This window comes from Rhinatrema bivittatum, chromosome 4 (assembly GCF_901001135.1).
Source record: "Rhinatrema bivittatum chromosome 4, aRhiBiv1.1, whole genome shotgun sequence".
NCBI lineage: Eukaryota > Metazoa > Chordata > Amphibia > Gymnophiona > Rhinatrematidae > Rhinatrema > Rhinatrema bivittatum.
Genome location: NC_042618.1, coordinates 105,455,917 through 105,473,179, shown reverse-complemented (window position 1 = coordinate 105,473,179; position 17,263 = coordinate 105,455,917). Strand labels below are relative to the sequence as shown.

Genomic DNA, 17,263 nt, shown 5'->3' with positions numbered 1-17,263 from the left:
AGGGAGTGCCCCCTAGTCTTTCTAATATCTGAAAAAGCAAACTCTCATGATTTTAAAGACAATAAAAAAACGGCAATCAAAAAACATTTCAATATATCCTCTTGTCAGCACAAGTGGATGTTATACAGTTTCTTCAGGGAGCTAAGAACTTGCATCCTCAGGTGCAGAACATTTGTCTGTCTTGGAATCTGAATCTAGTCCTTAGAGAATTATGTGAGGCTCGGTTTGAACCACTAAAGAGGGATACATTTAAGGGCTTGACTCTTAAAAGGGTATTTTTGGTGGCTATTTGTCCAGCCAGGAGAATTTCAGAGCTACCAGGCGCTGTCGTGTCACGATCCCTTCCTACAGATGTCTGATTTGTGGGTATCTTTATGCATGATGCCTTCTTTTCTGCCTAGGGTAGTCTCCGTATTCAGTCTTAGACAGTGGAACTTCCAGCATTTCTGGATTTGGATTCCTCTATGCCTCACACGGAGGAGCTTAGGCTCTTAGATAGGAGGCATGCATTATTGAAGTATCTAAAGGTCACTAATGATTTCTGTAGAATGGATCACCTTTATGTAGGGCAGATCGCCTCTTTGTACTGTGGAGTGGTCCAAAGAAGGTAGGTTAGGCTTCCAAGGCTACAATTGTGCAGTGGCTGAAGGAAGCAATTGAGTCGACTTGCATTTCTAAAGGGCGCCTGGTGCCAGGGGGTTTAGGGGGCATACTCAACACGTTTTCAGGCAATCTCCTGGGTTGAGTCACAACTGGTGTGTCTGCATGAAATTTGTAGGGCGGCTGCTGGGAAGTCGTTGTACACTTTTGCTAGGCATCATCGTTTTGATGTTGGGGCTCTGGGTTCCATGTGCTTTGGTGAGATTGTTCTATGAGTGGAACTCTCCAGATCCCATCCAAGTGAGTTTAGGTACATCCCAGGAGTCTAGACTGATCTGGGAACATACAGGGAAAGTAAAATTGGTTCTTACCTGCTAATTTTCTTTCCTGTAGTACCACAGATCAGTCCAGAGACATGTCCATTTACTTGGTGGGGGAGAGTCCGCCACTTGTACTGTTGCTTTGTATATTGTGTGGCGGAGTTGGAGGTTTTCAATGCTGATTGCTTATATTAAATTTGGAAAATTAGTTTTCTATTGTCTTTTTGGGCAACTTCACCTTTTTCCAGCTCATTGGAGGGGAGGGAGTTTGTTTAGAAATTTATGGTTGTTGCTGTCCTCTTGGCTTGGGTACAGGTCAATACTGAGGGACTGCAGGTGGCACACTGGGTTATGTACAGTGTCTGTGAAACTTTCTTTGTCTTCATCTGCTGGCTGGGAAGCAAAACCCATAAGTCTGGACTGATCTGTGGTACTACAGGAATGAAAATTATCAGGTAAAAACCAATTTTCCTTTATTCTCTTCCTCTAAACTTTTGTCCCTCTGGAGGGTAAAGGCAGGTGATTTATCCAGCAGCTGTGCTTCCCCTGCTTCCAGCTGCAGTGTACTCTTCCCTGGCCTTACTTCTGTCAGGATGGAATTTAGGAATGCCCAGCTTGCTTGCTGTTCTTTCAAGACCTGCACCCAAGCAGTCTGGAGCTTTGTAAGGCTCTCTTGTGGTTGCCTCTGGCCTTCAAAATAGCTTTGAACACAGGTTCTATTTCTTGCTCAATCATGCTTTCCATAGACAAGGCTGACATCCTTGAGATCTCGTGTAGAGCAGCTGGCTTGCTTCTAGAGGGCCATACTTGTTCGATCGCACACTTCACATACTGTTCCTTTTTTTTTTTTTTCTCTGAGGAAAAAGGTAAAAATCAAACCCTGTTTGTCCAGCAATAACTCACTTTATGGACTCTGACTGGTCAGGCGGAGCTTTTCTTCTTGCCTGCAATAATACTTTTAAAGCTATTTTCTTTTTCTTTATGCTCCAAGACACAGATGTGTGTATTAAACGAAAAAATGTTAAGCTGTTTAGCTTCTGAGCTCCCTGCTTCACCTGGAAGATTTGGTTACAGCCTATGAGCAGGGCAGTAAGGATTCAGCTGAACTGTTTTATGGATAGGAGCCTTTGTTTTCAGTTTGTATTTTGTTTTCCCTGGGAATTTATCGGGGTTTATTATAACAAAAGTGGGAGAAAAATCAGTGGAAAAAATTAGTCATTTTTTCCCCCCACTGATTTTTCACCTGTTTTGTTTCATTATAAGCAATGATACATTCCTGGGGAAATAAAATAAAAATGAAGGTCCCTATCTGTGGGTAGGTTTTCAATAGGACTTCTATAGAAAAAATTAGGTAGAAAGCTATAATGTGCTCCAAGATCTACCACCAGTGTTTAGGGGACGGTCTAACTCAGGGATAAGCAACTCCAGTTCTTGAGTGCCACAAACAGATCTGGTTTTCAGAATATCCATAATGAATACGTTGGATACCCTGCCTTGTTGTATGCAAATATATCCTCTATATTCATTGTGGATATCCTAAAAACAGACCTGTTTGGCACTTGGACCAGAGTTGCATAGTGGCTTGATCCTAGGGATGTAATCTCATGGGGAGTAGTGGTATAAGAGCTGGGACATTAGTCGCGTCACTGAGCAAAGCTGTTGAAAAGGAATCTGGTTTGTGTTTCAGTGGAACTGATAAATGAGACAGAGCAAGATGCCTTGGAAGATACCACACCTGCACCTATTAGGTATGTCAGACAGAAGAGCCTCCGATCTGCGAAAACTTGGTGTGTGAAAAATTGTGCACAGGAGTACGTTTTAGCAGGTCAGAAACAAATATCCCTCCAGTTGGACACTATCTCTTTTTGCAGCATTGGAAAAAATTTGCTGCAGGCTGAATATTTACAGACATTCAAACATTATTTTAACTGGATAAGTGCCAGTATTCGGCCTTGTCTGGTTAAGTTAACTGAATAAATGAGACCTGTTTGATAGCAGGTCTAAAGTTAGCCAGATAAAATATATCTGGATATATTCAGTGGCATAACCATGCCGCTGAATATCCCTTCTAAGTTAGCCAGATATCTTTGAATAGTGGGCCCCAGGTCCCTGAGATAACATTACTCTATCTGATTAGTCACTCTTCTGTTTTGCCTCCTTATTAAGCTTACCAGACCTCAAAGATAATTTGTGTAATAAGATATTTTTTCCCATAGATAAGTAGGCTGAATTAGCCATGCTGTCTGGGACATCTCCGGGTGGCCGAGGCAGAGCTTCTCAAAGATCACAAAGCTTTGCTCTGTGCTGTTGCGTGTTCTTTCCCGCACTGCTCCATGTTTTCTCCTCAGTCTGTTTTTTTTCCCGCGTTGCAGGCTGCATGCAGGGCTTTCACTCCTATATCCAAATTTATTTTTCGAGCTAAAAACAGCACTTTTCAGTGCTCTAGCATAGCTCCAAAACCGCCTGGCTTTAAATTCTGCCAGTGTGTTATCTTTGCCTGGGCCCGGTGCATGACCAGTCCTCCTGCAAGAACTGTGGTCAGATGTCGCCCTGTTACCAGCGCCAATGTGCGCTGAAAACCGCCCACCTGAGGGAAGAGAGTTCGTGGACCTATGCTCTGCCATCGGAGCACCTGTCAGCTCACTCATCTCCGGGGTTGCGCTCGGATCGCCCAGAGAAAAACTAGGGGACCCTCCCTTAGGCTGCCTGAGAAAAGACCAGGCCAGGTGAGTCAACCCCCCATGGTGCCCATGCGTGCCCACGCTTCCCTACAGAAGAAGGTGTTGGGAGACGTGCCGCCAAAGCCAGCGCATAAGTCTGCAGTGGCCAGCGTCGAAGCACCGCACCCGGGAGGCACCACTGCCAATCGACGCAACACAGAGTTCGAAGCACTGTGCATGGGAAGCGCCGTCAATGCTTGCGTCAAACTAAGCATGCACGCATGGATGAGTCGTGACTAGACGCACTGAGGTGTGTCATCTGACTTGACGTAGGCGGGATCATCGAAGCAGTTATCGATGCAAAAGCCATTAGCATCGAAGCCAGTGACGCAGAAGATGTTGGAGTCACGACTCGTACTGAACTCCTCGACTTCTTAACTGCCTCGTACGCATTCACCAGTGGTAGACCCTCGGGTCATGTTCACCCCTGAGGAGACTGTGGAACTTGGTTTCTCTGAAACCGCATGGGAATGAGAGGGAATGGCTGCTCCACACACTGGACTGCAAGAGAGCCTTAGCTTACTATAAGTGTAGGACACATTCTGAGAAAATGACTTCTCAACTGTTTCCTTCAGTTCGAGTGCTCCGCGCCTCCTGGTGACCAAACGAACCCTGTCCAATTGGATTTCTGCTACACCAAGAGATCAGCAAAACTTTCTAGCTCGCCAAAGGCATACCAAGTAAGAGCGGTGGCATCTTCAGTGGCTCATCTCCACAAAGTACCTTTGCTAGACATTTGTAAAGCTGCCACGTGGTTATCGCTACATATTTTCACGGCTCATTACTGTCTTGATCAGCAAGGCTCTTTGGACGCAGCGCTGGGCTCGGCAGCACTACAATCAGCGACAAGATACAGAGACTGTCCACAACAGAAGTAGGTTGGGTGCACAGTAACAGGCTAGGATAGTAGGACTATGCTATGCTCCATCTATGAGTCTTTAGACTGCGCTCACAACCTTCAGCTGGGGACTCCCAGGCAGCATGGCTAATAATTCAGCCTGCTTATCTGTGGGGGAAAAAGCACGTTTGCTTACCATAAATGGTGTTTTCCGTAGATAGCAGGATGAATTAACCATGTTGACCCGCCCACCTCCCTGATCAGCCTCTAAATTAATTGCTTCGCGTGATGAGCTGTGTTATGGACTGAGGAGAAAACATGGCGCCTCGTGGGAAAGGTTGCGCAGCAGCACAGAACAAAGCTCTGATCTTTGAGAAGCTCTGCTTCGGCTGCCCTGGAGGGACGTCCCAGACTGCATGGCGAATTCAGCCTGCTACCTACGGAAAACACATTTTACAGTAAGTAAGCTTGCTTTTTCCATTCTGAATGAAATAGTTGATTTCTAAACTTGAGACAAGAAAAAAGAAATGGTTTAAGAGATGCCTAACAACCAAACGATTGAGAGGCAGCTTTGTTTTACTATTGGTGCATAATTAAACTGGTTTGGAAGAAGAGCTTATAATCCTGCTTGCATTCATATATATTTAATAATACTTAGCGTGCACTCATTTGAACAAAAAACACTACTGTGTATGTATATAATTTTTGTTAAGGGTAAGTTGCAGGACAGGCAACTTCTCAGATCACTTGCACATAACAGATGAAATGGTCCAGAGATTAAAGATCCTTCTGGCTGTGGCTGTTTCACTCTTTGTGCAGTAAGGAACAGTTTGGAGAGACAGTGGCAATGGATGGAAGCCAGATGGCTGGATGCGCTGTGGAGGGGCCTGCCTTTAATTCCCAGAAGATTTGGACCTGCCCCACAAGTGCCTTCAAACAAGAGCTAGCAGGTAACTGAGTGAAAGAAGGCGGCATGCAGTATTATGGTCTGTAACTTGAACAATAAGCTAAAGCAACTCCCTGCCCTTAGCAGGCTCATTTCTTCTGAAAAGGAAAGAAGAAACGGGGATTTGAATTGTGCCTCTGCCTATGCGCCAGGGAAGAGGTGGCTATGTTTTCCCTGCAGCCGTATCTGCTTTGCATTGTGAACAATTACAGGGCAGTCCTACCAGGAGTCTTGTGGAGTTCTCTGGTGCCTGTAGATTCTAGGCAAATGCTCAGATTGTGGCAGGAGTAAGGCAATAACCTCAGTTTGGTTTTGTTTCTGTTACAGGGACAGAAGATGTGGAATATGTTGTAATTGATGGCTTCCAGCATAAGTTTGGCCCTGTTGTGAGTATGGCTTTGCACGGTTTTCTTCATCTAATCTGACCAGATTGATTATTTATTTATTTATTTATTTATTTGTACAGTTTTATATACCGTCAATCGGGTTAGCCATCATAACATATGCATGTCAACCAGCAGATGGAGACAGAGATCAACTGGCTTGCTGATGTAACTCCTTCTTATATGCACCTGTGCTTGACTCTATCCTGCTAGTATTCTGTTTTGGGTTTTTTTTTTTTTTGTTTTTTTAAGATGCGATGACCAGAACTGCAGATATTTACTCAAGGTGCAGTTGCAGAATGGAGGGATACAGTGGCATTATGATATTCTCCATTCCATTCTTAATAATTCCTAGCATTCTGTTTGCTTTCTTGGCTGCCGCTGCCGTACACTAAGCATAACATTTCAACATATCCATAAATTATTTTCCTGATTGGTGACTCCCAGTGTGGAGCATTGTATTGGGTTGTTCTTCTCTACATGCATCGCTTTGCACATTATTTTTTGACAAGTGATGGCAATATTAGTGCCGGAATAAAGCATATACCAGTGAGGAGAGACTTGTGGCAAGCATGCCCAGCGTGCCATCTGTGCTTAGGTCCACTGAAGCCATGATTTCCAGTTGGAAGTAAATGAGGTCCTTCTGGTACTGGTAATTCCAGTATGTGGTCTAAAAGATTCCTCCTCCTCACTGACTTGGGCGCTGCATTCTTCTTAGTCTGAAAGCTGCTACTGGAATTTCTGAATGCATCTGCAGCTCTTCATTGAAATACAAAGAACTGAAAAAAATGCATTATATCAGGTAAAAGGACAGTTAAATTCACTAATGCTTATCAATAGCATGGCCATCTTCATAGTACAATCTGTTCCGTGTATACAGAATGAGGTTAGAATGGACTGCCACATATATCTGACGAAACAAGGAAACCCAGAATCTTTGCCTGTAGCCTCCATAATGATACTGTGAATACAGTAACTATTGGAAATGGTTGCAGTGTACAGTCACTACTGCTAGGAATGGATTTAACCTGTTGCCTAAAGACCAGCAATGCCTTTTCTGAATGATTTTCTGATGCCTTTTCACATATTGTACTGTACTGCAAAATGTTATCAAGCATCTTTAGCCCTCAGCACCAGAGTTAAATCCATAGCTCATTGAACTGCACTATTTTTCCTTGCCTCAGGAACCAGATAAAAAGCACTAACAGCTGTTGGCTTTGCACACTTTATGTGGGTTGGACTGTGTCTAAGAAAAGCAGTATAGAAAATAACATATGGATTTATATTTTCTTGGTATCAAGCATATTTCTAATATGTCAAGGAAAGAGAGGAAGGAGAATTGGTTCTTACCTGCTAATGTTTGTTCCTGGAATACCATAGATCAGTCCAGGCTCCTGGGTTTTGCCTCCCTCCCAGCAGAAGGTGATAGAGAGAGTTTCACTGACACTGGCATATAACTTGGTGTGCCAACTGCAGTCCCTCAGTATTGACCTGTATCCAAGCCAAGATTCATCCCATAACAATCTTAATGAAATAGAAAACAACCTCCCACAACGAGCAGGAGAAAAGGCGAAACCCCGCCTTGGAAAAAAATCTTTTCTTTGCAACTCCAAACCAAAAGAACAAACTTGAAATCCTGAGTAGCTCTGCAGCCTGTATACAATAGAAATATGACAGAAATACGAGTGGACTCTCCTCCACAACCAGGGTGGGACTCTGGACTGATCCGTGGAATTCTAGGAATGAAAATTAGAAGGTAAGAATCAATTTTCCTTTCCTGTTCATACCCGGATCAGTTTAGACTAGCGATTCTCAACTGGTGTGTCGCCATGCACCGGCAGGGGTGTTGCGTGCTACCCGCAGTCAGCAGGGCCAAAGACCTGAGCTGCAGGTCGCTGCCGGAGACCAGGCTGGCAGGGCCGAAGGCTAGCTGTTCAGCTGTATGTGTGTGTGAGTATTTGAGATCAGAAAGGTGCTTCTGTGTATGTGTGGTGTGTATGTGAGACAGGGAGGGTGCTGCTTTGTGTGTGTGTGCGAGAGAGAGATGGAGCTTGTCTCTGGCTGGCTGTGGCTGTGAAGGAGAGAGGGGATGTGTATGTGTGAAGGAGACTAATCAGGGAGATGATTGGTATGTGAGACACAGAACCTGGTCCTAAGGGTGTGACTGAAGTCTGTTTGTGTGAGAAAGAGAAGAGGCTGGTTGTGGTCCCTAAGGAAGAGGACAGTGAGGACAGCTTCAGCAACTACTGCTGCTTCTGGTGTGGCCTCGAAGGGAAAGGAGTAGGAGAACTGCTGGAGAGGGTAAGTAAGGGTAGCTTTTTAGTTCATTTTTCTTGATTGATTGCCATTTTAATTGGGTATTATGTGAGGTGTCTGCTATTTTTTGAAATATTCTATTTCCTAGCGTGTAGCAGATGGACTCAGTACAAATGGGTATAGTGTGCTGGTGCTAGCAGTTGGAGACGGATCTGACGTCAGCACGTAGTACATATACCCCTGCAGGAAGTGCAGACGCTCAGTAATTTCCGTCTCCAAAGCAGTTTGGAGCTACCTTACGCTCACTGAGCGTTTTTCCAAATTCTAACGACTAAATTCTTAGAAGAATCCTACCTGAAGACGAGCCCTGCACTCCTGTGGTGATACCCTCAGGTCCCTCCCCCAGCTGAGTTTCCCGAGGTGATTTCCGTGGTCCCTCGGAGGTAAGAGCCTCGGTCCGGTGGCCGGATCGCGGCAGGGACCTAGCCCCCGAGTGAGAAGGGCTCGGGCGCGGCATAGAGGCAGCCTCGGTCCCGATCCGTTCGCGGTGAGGACTTGGCCCCCGAGCGAGACGAGTTCGGGCGCGGCTTAGAGGCAGCGGGTGCACTTCCTCGAGCGCGGCGGTGACAGTACTCACCCTCTCCCCCCGCAGCCGGAGATCGCCCGGGTCGCAGCCGGGAAGCGCCGAAGATCAGGTAAGGCGTACATCTTTACTTTACTGGTCTCCGAAGAGCGAGGATTAGCGGGGTCTGCTTACGTGGCAGCCCGCCAAGGAGGTCGCCATTTTGCCTGCCTGCTCGCCATCGCCATCTGCCCTGGTTCGCCGCCTCGATCTAGCGTACAGACTAAGCGCACAGGCATCGGGCGCGTATGTTAGGCGCCCGACAGTGATAGGCGCACATTGATAGACGCACGTTCATAGGCGCACATTGAAAGGCGCATACTTTCAGCTGAGAGCACACCGGAGCGTACAGATAACAGACGCGATGGAGCGTATGAGAGCCCATGCGTCCGCAGAGCTGGCACCTCCAGAATCAGGCATAAGAGCTCTAGGCCTCTGCTCAGCATGCCACCTCAGAGCCACACAGAGCGAGGAAGCAGACTCCCTATGTGCCCAATGTGAGGAGGCCCTGGGAGTTCCAGGCCAGGGCTGGTCCCAGCCCAGATTGACTGCCAGTTCCTCAGGGAACACCCTGAACCTAGCAGGCCGCGGTGAGCAGCCAGGGAACCCTACAGACCTGGTGCCCCTACGGCTAGAACCTGCTTCGCTCTCCTGGGTGGAATTATTCAAGGGGATTCACGCCTTTGTCAAGATGCAGTCTGATCCCCGAACGGACCCATACGTACCGGATGACCTAGGCACGGCCACCCGCCACCCGGAAGCCCCACTTATGGGGACTCAGATTACTCTGAGGAAGAAGGCAAGCTCCCTGAGGAGGGAGAACTTCCCTCGGGGATAGAGCCGTATCGAATCATGAGACGCTTCTTTCTTAAGGAGGATCTTCCAGACCTGGTCTCTCAATGCCTGTTGGAGCTGGCTATCCCGGGCCCTGGCACCCCAGGGGAACCTAGAATGAACCCCCTGCTAGAGGGCCTGCGTCAAACGGCTCACCATTTTCCCCTCCTACAAGCAGCACAGCAGCTAATCGATCTGGAGTGGAATGCGCCAGAGGCCTCATTCAAAGGGGGTCGGGTTTGTCTAGCATGTACCCCCTGGACCCGGCAACCAAGGAGCTGCTGGCGTGCCCGAAGGTAGACGCCATAGTTAGCGCAATTGTGAAGCGCACCACCATTCCGGTGGAGGGAGGGGCGGCCCTCAAGGATGCACATGACCGGCGCATGGACGCCATTCTGAAACAAGCCTTTGAGGTGGCAGCCATGTCCCTACGAATTGCGACCTGCTGCACCGTGGTGACGCGTTCCTGTTTATCACAAGTCAGGAACAACACCCTGGGAGAAGAAATGGAATCAACCCTCTCGTTCCTCACTGACGCTGCCTCCGACTTAGTCCGTACAGCTGCCAAGGGGATGTCATCCTCAGTGGCAGCCAGAAGACAGCTCTGGCTACGAAATTGGTTGGCCAACTCCTCCAAGACGTGCCTTACAAGAATGCCCTTTAAGGGATCCCTCCTGTTTGGCAGCGACCTCGAGAAACCGGCTAATAAATGGGGCGCATCTCCATTACCCAGTCTACCAGAAGACAAGTCAAGGAGGAACCAGCGCCCTTTTCCTAGACCATCCAGAGGTAGAAGCTCTCAATGCTTCAACCCCTACAGGGCTCGCTACCAAGCACCTCGTTCTCAGACCAGGGACCAGTCCTTTCGGACCAGGCACAACAAGAGGGGAACCGGCTCAGGTTCGGGTCCCTGCTGCACCCCACAATGAGAATCAGCCGACCCATCTGGGGGAAGAAGCCATAGGGGGCAGGCTAACCCTGTTCTACCACAGGTGGGTCGACATTACTTCGGACAAGTGGGTCCTCGCCATTGTCCGGGAAGGGTATTACCTGGACTTCCTTCATCTCCCTCCGGACAAGTTTGTGGAATCTCCTTGTCCGCCCCTCAAGAGGGCGGCGCTGGAAGCTACCTTGGGGAGGCTCCTGTCCCTAAAAGCCATAATCCCAGTGCCTGCATGGGAGATAAATTCTGGGCATTACTCCATTTATTTCATCGTACCCAAGAAGGGGGGCACCTTCAGACCCGTCCTGGACCTCAAGTCAGTCAACCGGCACTTAAAGGTCCCAGGATTTCGCATGGAAACTCTGCGGTCAGTCCGAAGTGCAATACAGCCAGGGGAGTATCTCACATCCCTGGATCTGTCAGAGGCTTATTTGCATATCCCAATCCATCGGGATCACCAGCGCTACTTACGCTTCAAAGTCCTGGATCAACACTTTCAGTTCCGGGCTCTACCCTTCGGGTTAGCCACCGCGCCGCGGACCTTTACCAAGGTAATAGTAGTGGTGGCGGCGTCACTCAGGAAGGAAGGCATTCTCGTCCATCCCTACCTAGACGATTGGCTGATCAGGGCAAAATCACCGGAGGAGAGCCACCAGGCACCCAACAGAGTTATCTCTTCTGGAAAGCCTAGGATGGGTAGTCAACGCGAACAAGAGCTCCCTACAGCCTTCACAGTCGCTGGAATACCTAGGAGTCCGATTCGACACCCAGGAAGACAAGGTCAGCCTGACCTCCAAGAGGAGATCAAAACTCCGGAATCGTTTGCAGAATCTGCTGAGCACCACCCGGCCCACAGCTTGGGATTACCTACAGGTCTTCGGCCTAATGGCCTCCACTCTGGAAGTGATACCATGGGCACGGGCGCATATGAGACCGTTACAGCGCGCCCTCCTATCTCTGTGGAGCCCATGATTACAGAACTACACCGTGCATCTACCTCTACCGGCCAGAGTACGGAATCAGTTACGGTGGTGGCTGCAGCCCGGCCACACGAGCCGGGGGTCAAAAATGTCCTCCCCAACCTGGACCCTGCTCACTACCGATGCCAGCCTGAGCGGCGGGGGAGCACACTGCTAAGAGCTAACCGCCCAAGGGCGGTAGAACAGAGAAGAGTCGGGGTGGAACATCAACCAACTAGAGGCACGGGCAGTCAGGTTAGCATGCCTGCGATTTGCCCACAGACTTCGCAACAGAGCAGTCAGAGTAATGTCGGACAATGCCACCACGGTGGCATACATCAACCGACAGAGCGGAACCAGAAGCCGACAGGTATCCTTAGAAATAGCCCCCCTGATGGCTTGGGCGGAAGCAAATCTCCAGGACATCTCTGCCGTCCACATCGCCGGGAAGGACAACGCCACGACAGACTTCCTCAGCAGAGAAAGCCTAAACCCGGGGGAATGGCAGCTGTCGTCCACGGCCTTCCAGATGATCACGGATCAGTGGGGGACGCCGGGCATGGACCTACTAGTGGACAGGTCCAACGCTCAAGTACCCAGATATTTCAGTCGCAGGCGAGATCCTCTTTCCCAGGGGATCGACGCCCTGGTGCAGCCATGGCCTCAGGGGATCCTGCTATATGCCTTTCCCCCATGGCCCCTGCTGGGCGCCATTATACACAAGATTCAGCGGCACAGAGGCCTAGTTCTTCTGGTGGCCCCGGACTGGCCAAGAAGACCCTGGTACTTAGACATGAGAAGACTACTGGCAGGGGATCCTCTACCCCTACCTCCTCACAGGGACCTGCTGCGGCAAGGTCCCATCCTCCATGAGGATCCAGTTCAATTCTCTCTTACGGTCTGGCCATTGAGAGGGCTAGACTGAAGAAAAGAGGATACTCGGGGCCGGTAATAGATACACTCCTCCGAGCACGCAAGTTCTCCACATCACTAACTTATATAAGGATCTGGAGAGTATTTGAAGCCTGGTGCGAAACTCGCAGCACCAATCCACATGCCGCTAAAATCCCCATCATTTTGGATTTCCTGCAAGATGGACTTCAGAAGGGTCTGTCCCTCAGTTCCATCAAGGTTCAGGTGGCAGCGCTATCCTGCTACGGCCCCAGGAGTGACGGGAACAGCATTGCCACACACCCAGACGTTTCACATTTCCTGCAAGGAGTCAAACACATTCGCCCGCCACTGAAGTGGCCAGTGCCCCTGTGGAACCTCAACCTAGTTTTGGAATTCCTAGCGGGACCGGCCTTCAGACCCCTCCGAGGCCTGTCCCTCCATTTGTTAACCTTGAAGATGGTGTTCTTGCTGGCCGTATGCTCAGCACGCCGCATCTCAGAGCTACAAGCGCTGTCCTGCCGCGATCCATTTCTCAGAATCACTCCAGGGGCTATCCATCTTCGCACAGTTCCCTCCTTCTTACCCAAAGTAGTCTCACACTTCCACCTCAACCAAACCATATCCTTGCCAACCACGGAAGGTTTGAAGAAGTCAGAAGAAGGTCGAAGACTGCACCATCTCGACATCGGCAGGCTGCTGTCCAGATACCTGGAAGTGTCGGAAGCAGTACGAAAGACGGACCACCTGTTCGTCCTTCACAGCGGGAAGAAGCAAGGGGAAGCGGCCTCATGGGCAACCATCGCCCGCTGGATCAAAGAAGTTATCAAGGCGGCCTACGTAGAAGCGGGAAAACCACCACCTCTACGGGTCAAGGCTCACTCTACCAGAGCGCAAGCGGCCTTCTGGGCAGAAACTAGGATGCTGTCGCCTGCAGAGATATGTAAAGCGGCAACGTGGTCCTCCCTCCATACCTTCTCCAGATTCTACCGTCTGGACGTCCAGGCCAGGGAGGATACGGCATTTGCAAGGGCAATCCTAAACGGACCTCGGGCAGCCTCCCACCCAGTCCGGGAGTAGCTTTTCTACATCCCACTTGTAATGAGTCCATCTGCTACACGCTAGGAAATGGAGAGATTACTTACCTGATAATCTCGTTTTCCTTAGTGTAGGCAGATGGACTCAGCATCCCGCCCGGCTGCCGATATACATGGGGTTTCACCGATTCAAGGTAAGCCATGTTTTCCTATATAGGGCATCCACCCTGCCGGGTGTCGACGCCTTCCGGTTGAGAATACTGGCGGCCTCCATCTACTATCAATCGGTCAGGTTAATCATGTTTGGTTAATCAATCGGTCAGTCACACATATATCCATGAAGCTTTTGCAAGGAAGATTACTGAGCTGCTGCACTTCCTGCAGGGGTATATGTACCACGTGCTGACGTCAGATCCGTCTCCAACTGCTAGCACGAGCACACTATACTCACTTGTAATGAGTCCATCTGCCTACACTAAGGAAAACGAGATTATCAGGTAAGTAATCTCTCCATTTTTCCCTATATGCATCACCTTGCACTTATCCACATTAAATTTCATCTGCCATTTGGATGCCCAATTTTCCCGTCTCACAAGGTCTTCCTGCAATTAATCTGCTTGTGATTTAACTACTCTAAACAATTTTGTGTCATCTGCAAATTTTATTATCTCACTCGTCGTATTTCTTTCCAGATCATTTATAAATATATTGAAAAGTAAGGGTCCCAATACAGATCCCTGAGGCACTCCACTGTCCACTCCCTTCCACTGAGAAAATTGTCCATTTAATCCTACTCTCTGTTTCCTGTCTTTTAGCCAGTTTGCAGTCCACGAAAGGACATCGCCACCTATCCCATGACTTTTTACTTTTCCTAGAAGCCTCTCATGAGGAACTTTGTCAAACTCCTTCTGAAAATCCAAGTATACTGTATCTACCGGTTCACCTTTATCCACATGTTTATTAACTCCTTCAAAAAAGTGAAGCAGATTTGTGAGGCAAGACTTGCCCTGGGTAAAGCCATGCTAACTTTGTTCCATTAAACCATGTCTTTCTATATGTTCTGTGATTTTGATGTTTAGAACACTTTCCACTATTTTTCCTGGCACTGAAGTCAGGCTAACTGGTCTGTAGTTTCCCGTATCACCCCTGGAGCCCTTTTTAAATATTGGGGTTACATTTGCTATTCTTCAGTCTTCAGGTACAATGGATGATTTTAATGATAAGATAAGTTACAAATTTTTACTAATAGGTCTGAAATTTCATTTTTTAGTTCCTTCAGAACTCTGGGGTGTATACCATCTGGTCCAGGTGATTTACTACTCTTCAGTTTGTCATTCAGGCCTACCACATCTTCTAGAAAAAGATGTAAGGCAGAGCGGTCGCAGCCGTCTGTGACCGATGGACGCAACAGAAAAATCGGTGATAAATGCAATAGGGTAACTGATATATCCGAAAAAGTGGTTGTAGAGTAAGACAAGGTTAATGAAGATTGACAGAGCAATTAAGAAGTGCAATTGAATATTCCCTATATGTGCAAGAAGCAATAGATGAGATACATTGATCGGATGTTCCCTGTATGTGAAAGCAATAAAAGTGGTGATAAGTGGATCCCCTGAGGAAACCATTGGGTGAAACCGGAGTCTCTTGTCAGGAGTGTCTTGAAAAACAAGGAATTGAGTGTTGTTGAAGGGAGTACATTGTAAAGGGAGCAATTTTGAGAAAAAAAAGGGGGAGCATTTTGAGTTTATGGAGAATAAGAAAGGGAATAATCTAAAAAAAAAAAAAGTAGTTTAAAAGATAGGATAATAGAAAAATTGTAAAAGAAGGGAATTTAATTAAAATAAAGTTGCTGTTAAGTGTTTATTTTTAATATTTTGATATAGTGTGCAATATGTATTATTGATGGTATCGTTGTTTGAATGAATGTGGTATGTATAAAAGAAATGTTTTTGTAATAAAGTAATGAATATTGTTTAAAAATACAAACAGGTATATATTGTATGATTACTCATGAATAAGACTACAAAGAACTTTAGACATGTCTTTAAAAGTATCTGCAGTTCTAAAGTGGATGCAAGTTGTAGGCTTAATTGAGATGTCTCATGGAAATGTCCAAAAAGCTAACATATAACTGCAGCAAATACTTCGATTATACGCTAGCAACCCAGCCAATTCAGTACTCTCCGACACGGGCTATTTTTTTTTTGCCTTCTTCAGGGGCTCTTCATTACATATGGGCAAAGGCTCTTTCAATTCTAAAAAAAAAATATATAGTACAGAATCAGCAACAATCGTTCATTTCTTGGTATTATAGACCAATAATGCTGCAGTTATTTGTGTTGAAACTGTCATTTCTACCTGCCCCCTAACACTATGAAACATGCATTCAAAGGCATCTTTTAAAATGTTTCCGTTAGTTGTTCTTAGCCAATCACCAGGGCACTCCCTTCGCTCTGCTTTCTCCGGTAGATCATCACCCAGTGGAGGGGGGTAGAGAATGATGAAGAGATGCTGGATCAAGAGTCCAGTGGTACTGAGGACGTTTGTACTGCTCCTCCATAAAGCCTATTTAGCTAAAAAGGAAGCAGAATGTAAGTGCTCTGCCCCTCAGAAGGCCCAACACTCTACTAAGAGGCCTAAAGTGGCTAGGCAGTCAGGTCAGAGGAAATTCTTCGACTTCTTAGCCTGGGTTGCCCCTCAGGTGATAAGGATGATACCTTGGACAAAGCAGAAGATACAGAAGGTCTGCAGGGGAGGTCCAGGGGTTGATCCGGACAAGGATCCTGTGGACATGTTATCAAATACCATGCTTGATGCTGAGGTGGTCCCTGTCACTGATGGGGATGATCCTAGGGTGGTGAGATTGTTCTGTAAGGACGAACTGCGGCCACTGATTCCCCAGATGTTGGATGAGTTGGGGATTAAGGTTACGCAGGAAGATTGACAATGAAGGAAAGAACCCTTTCCTGGATGGACTATGGGGGCTGCCTGATGCCTTTCCTTTACCAAAGAAAGTGAAGAAGTTGGTTGACCGGGAGTGGGAATCTCCTGAGGCAGGTCTTAAGGTAGCCAGGGCTATGGCTAAGTTGTATCCCTTGCCGGAACAGACCTTATAGCTTTGGAGGCTTCCTAAGGTAGATGCGGTGGTGTCGGCAATGACCAAGAAAACTACCATACCAGTGGCAGGATCAGCTACACTGAAGAATATCCAGGAAGAGGCTGTTTGAGGTCTCAGCTTTAAGCCTTCATGCCGTGGTCTGCGGGAGCTTAATGTAGAGAGCCTGCTTGTGCTGGGTCCAAAAGGCACAGGAGAAGGAGTTGGGGACTGTGAAAGTTTCCATACAGGCTCCTACTTGGAAGCTGGAATGGCCTAGGTGGCAGATGCACTATATGATATGGTCTATACTTCCACCAGGAATATGGTTGCAACATTGGTCGGTGGATGTGTAGTCTAAAGCACATCTATGTAACCGCCCTTTTAAAGGAAAGCTGTTGTTTGGAGAGTATCTGGAATAGCTGATGAAGCATTTGGGGGAGTCGAAATAAGTTGCCCAAAGATAAGACTTCCGCCACATGCTCATTTTTGAGACACGAGGTTTCGCTCCAACAGGAGTTCTTTGCCTACAGTGCAAAAGCAAGGCTCGGGAAGGCAGCAATTTTTTCAATGGCCACGTAGACCTTCCCATGATGGCTCCGGCCAGGGGGCCTGAGGAGGTAAGGTTACCCAATGAAGGCAGGCTGGTCTGCTTCTCCTTGGAAGCCATCAGGGGGAGACTATCCCTATTTTACGAGGAGTGGACTCTGGGTTCTGGAGGTGATAAGAGACTGCTATGCCTTAGAATTTTCATGCCTGATCAGAGAAGCCTATGTGGTCTCCCATTGCACTTCCCGCATTAAGCAAGAAGTGATGTGGG

General features: G+C 47.7%; 1 protein-coding gene across 5 annotated transcripts in view; it reads left to right on the top strand.

Annotated features, from left to right (window-relative positions):
• Positions 1-17,263, top strand: part of EXD1 (exonuclease 3'-5' domain containing 1) — a 129,777-nt gene that overhangs the window by 34,769 nt on the left and 77,745 nt on the right. For all 5 annotated transcript variants that reach the window (XM_029598605.1, XM_029598607.1, XM_029598602.1 and 2 more), the window contains exons 4-6: positions 2,608-2,668; positions 5,298-5,428; positions 5,752-5,810. In XM_029598605.1, coding sequence (XP_029454465.1) covers positions 2,608-2,668; positions 5,298-5,428; positions 5,752-5,810 — 251 coding nt within the window. The remainder of the gene's footprint in view (positions 1-2,607; positions 2,669-5,297; positions 5,429-5,751; positions 5,811-17,263) is intronic.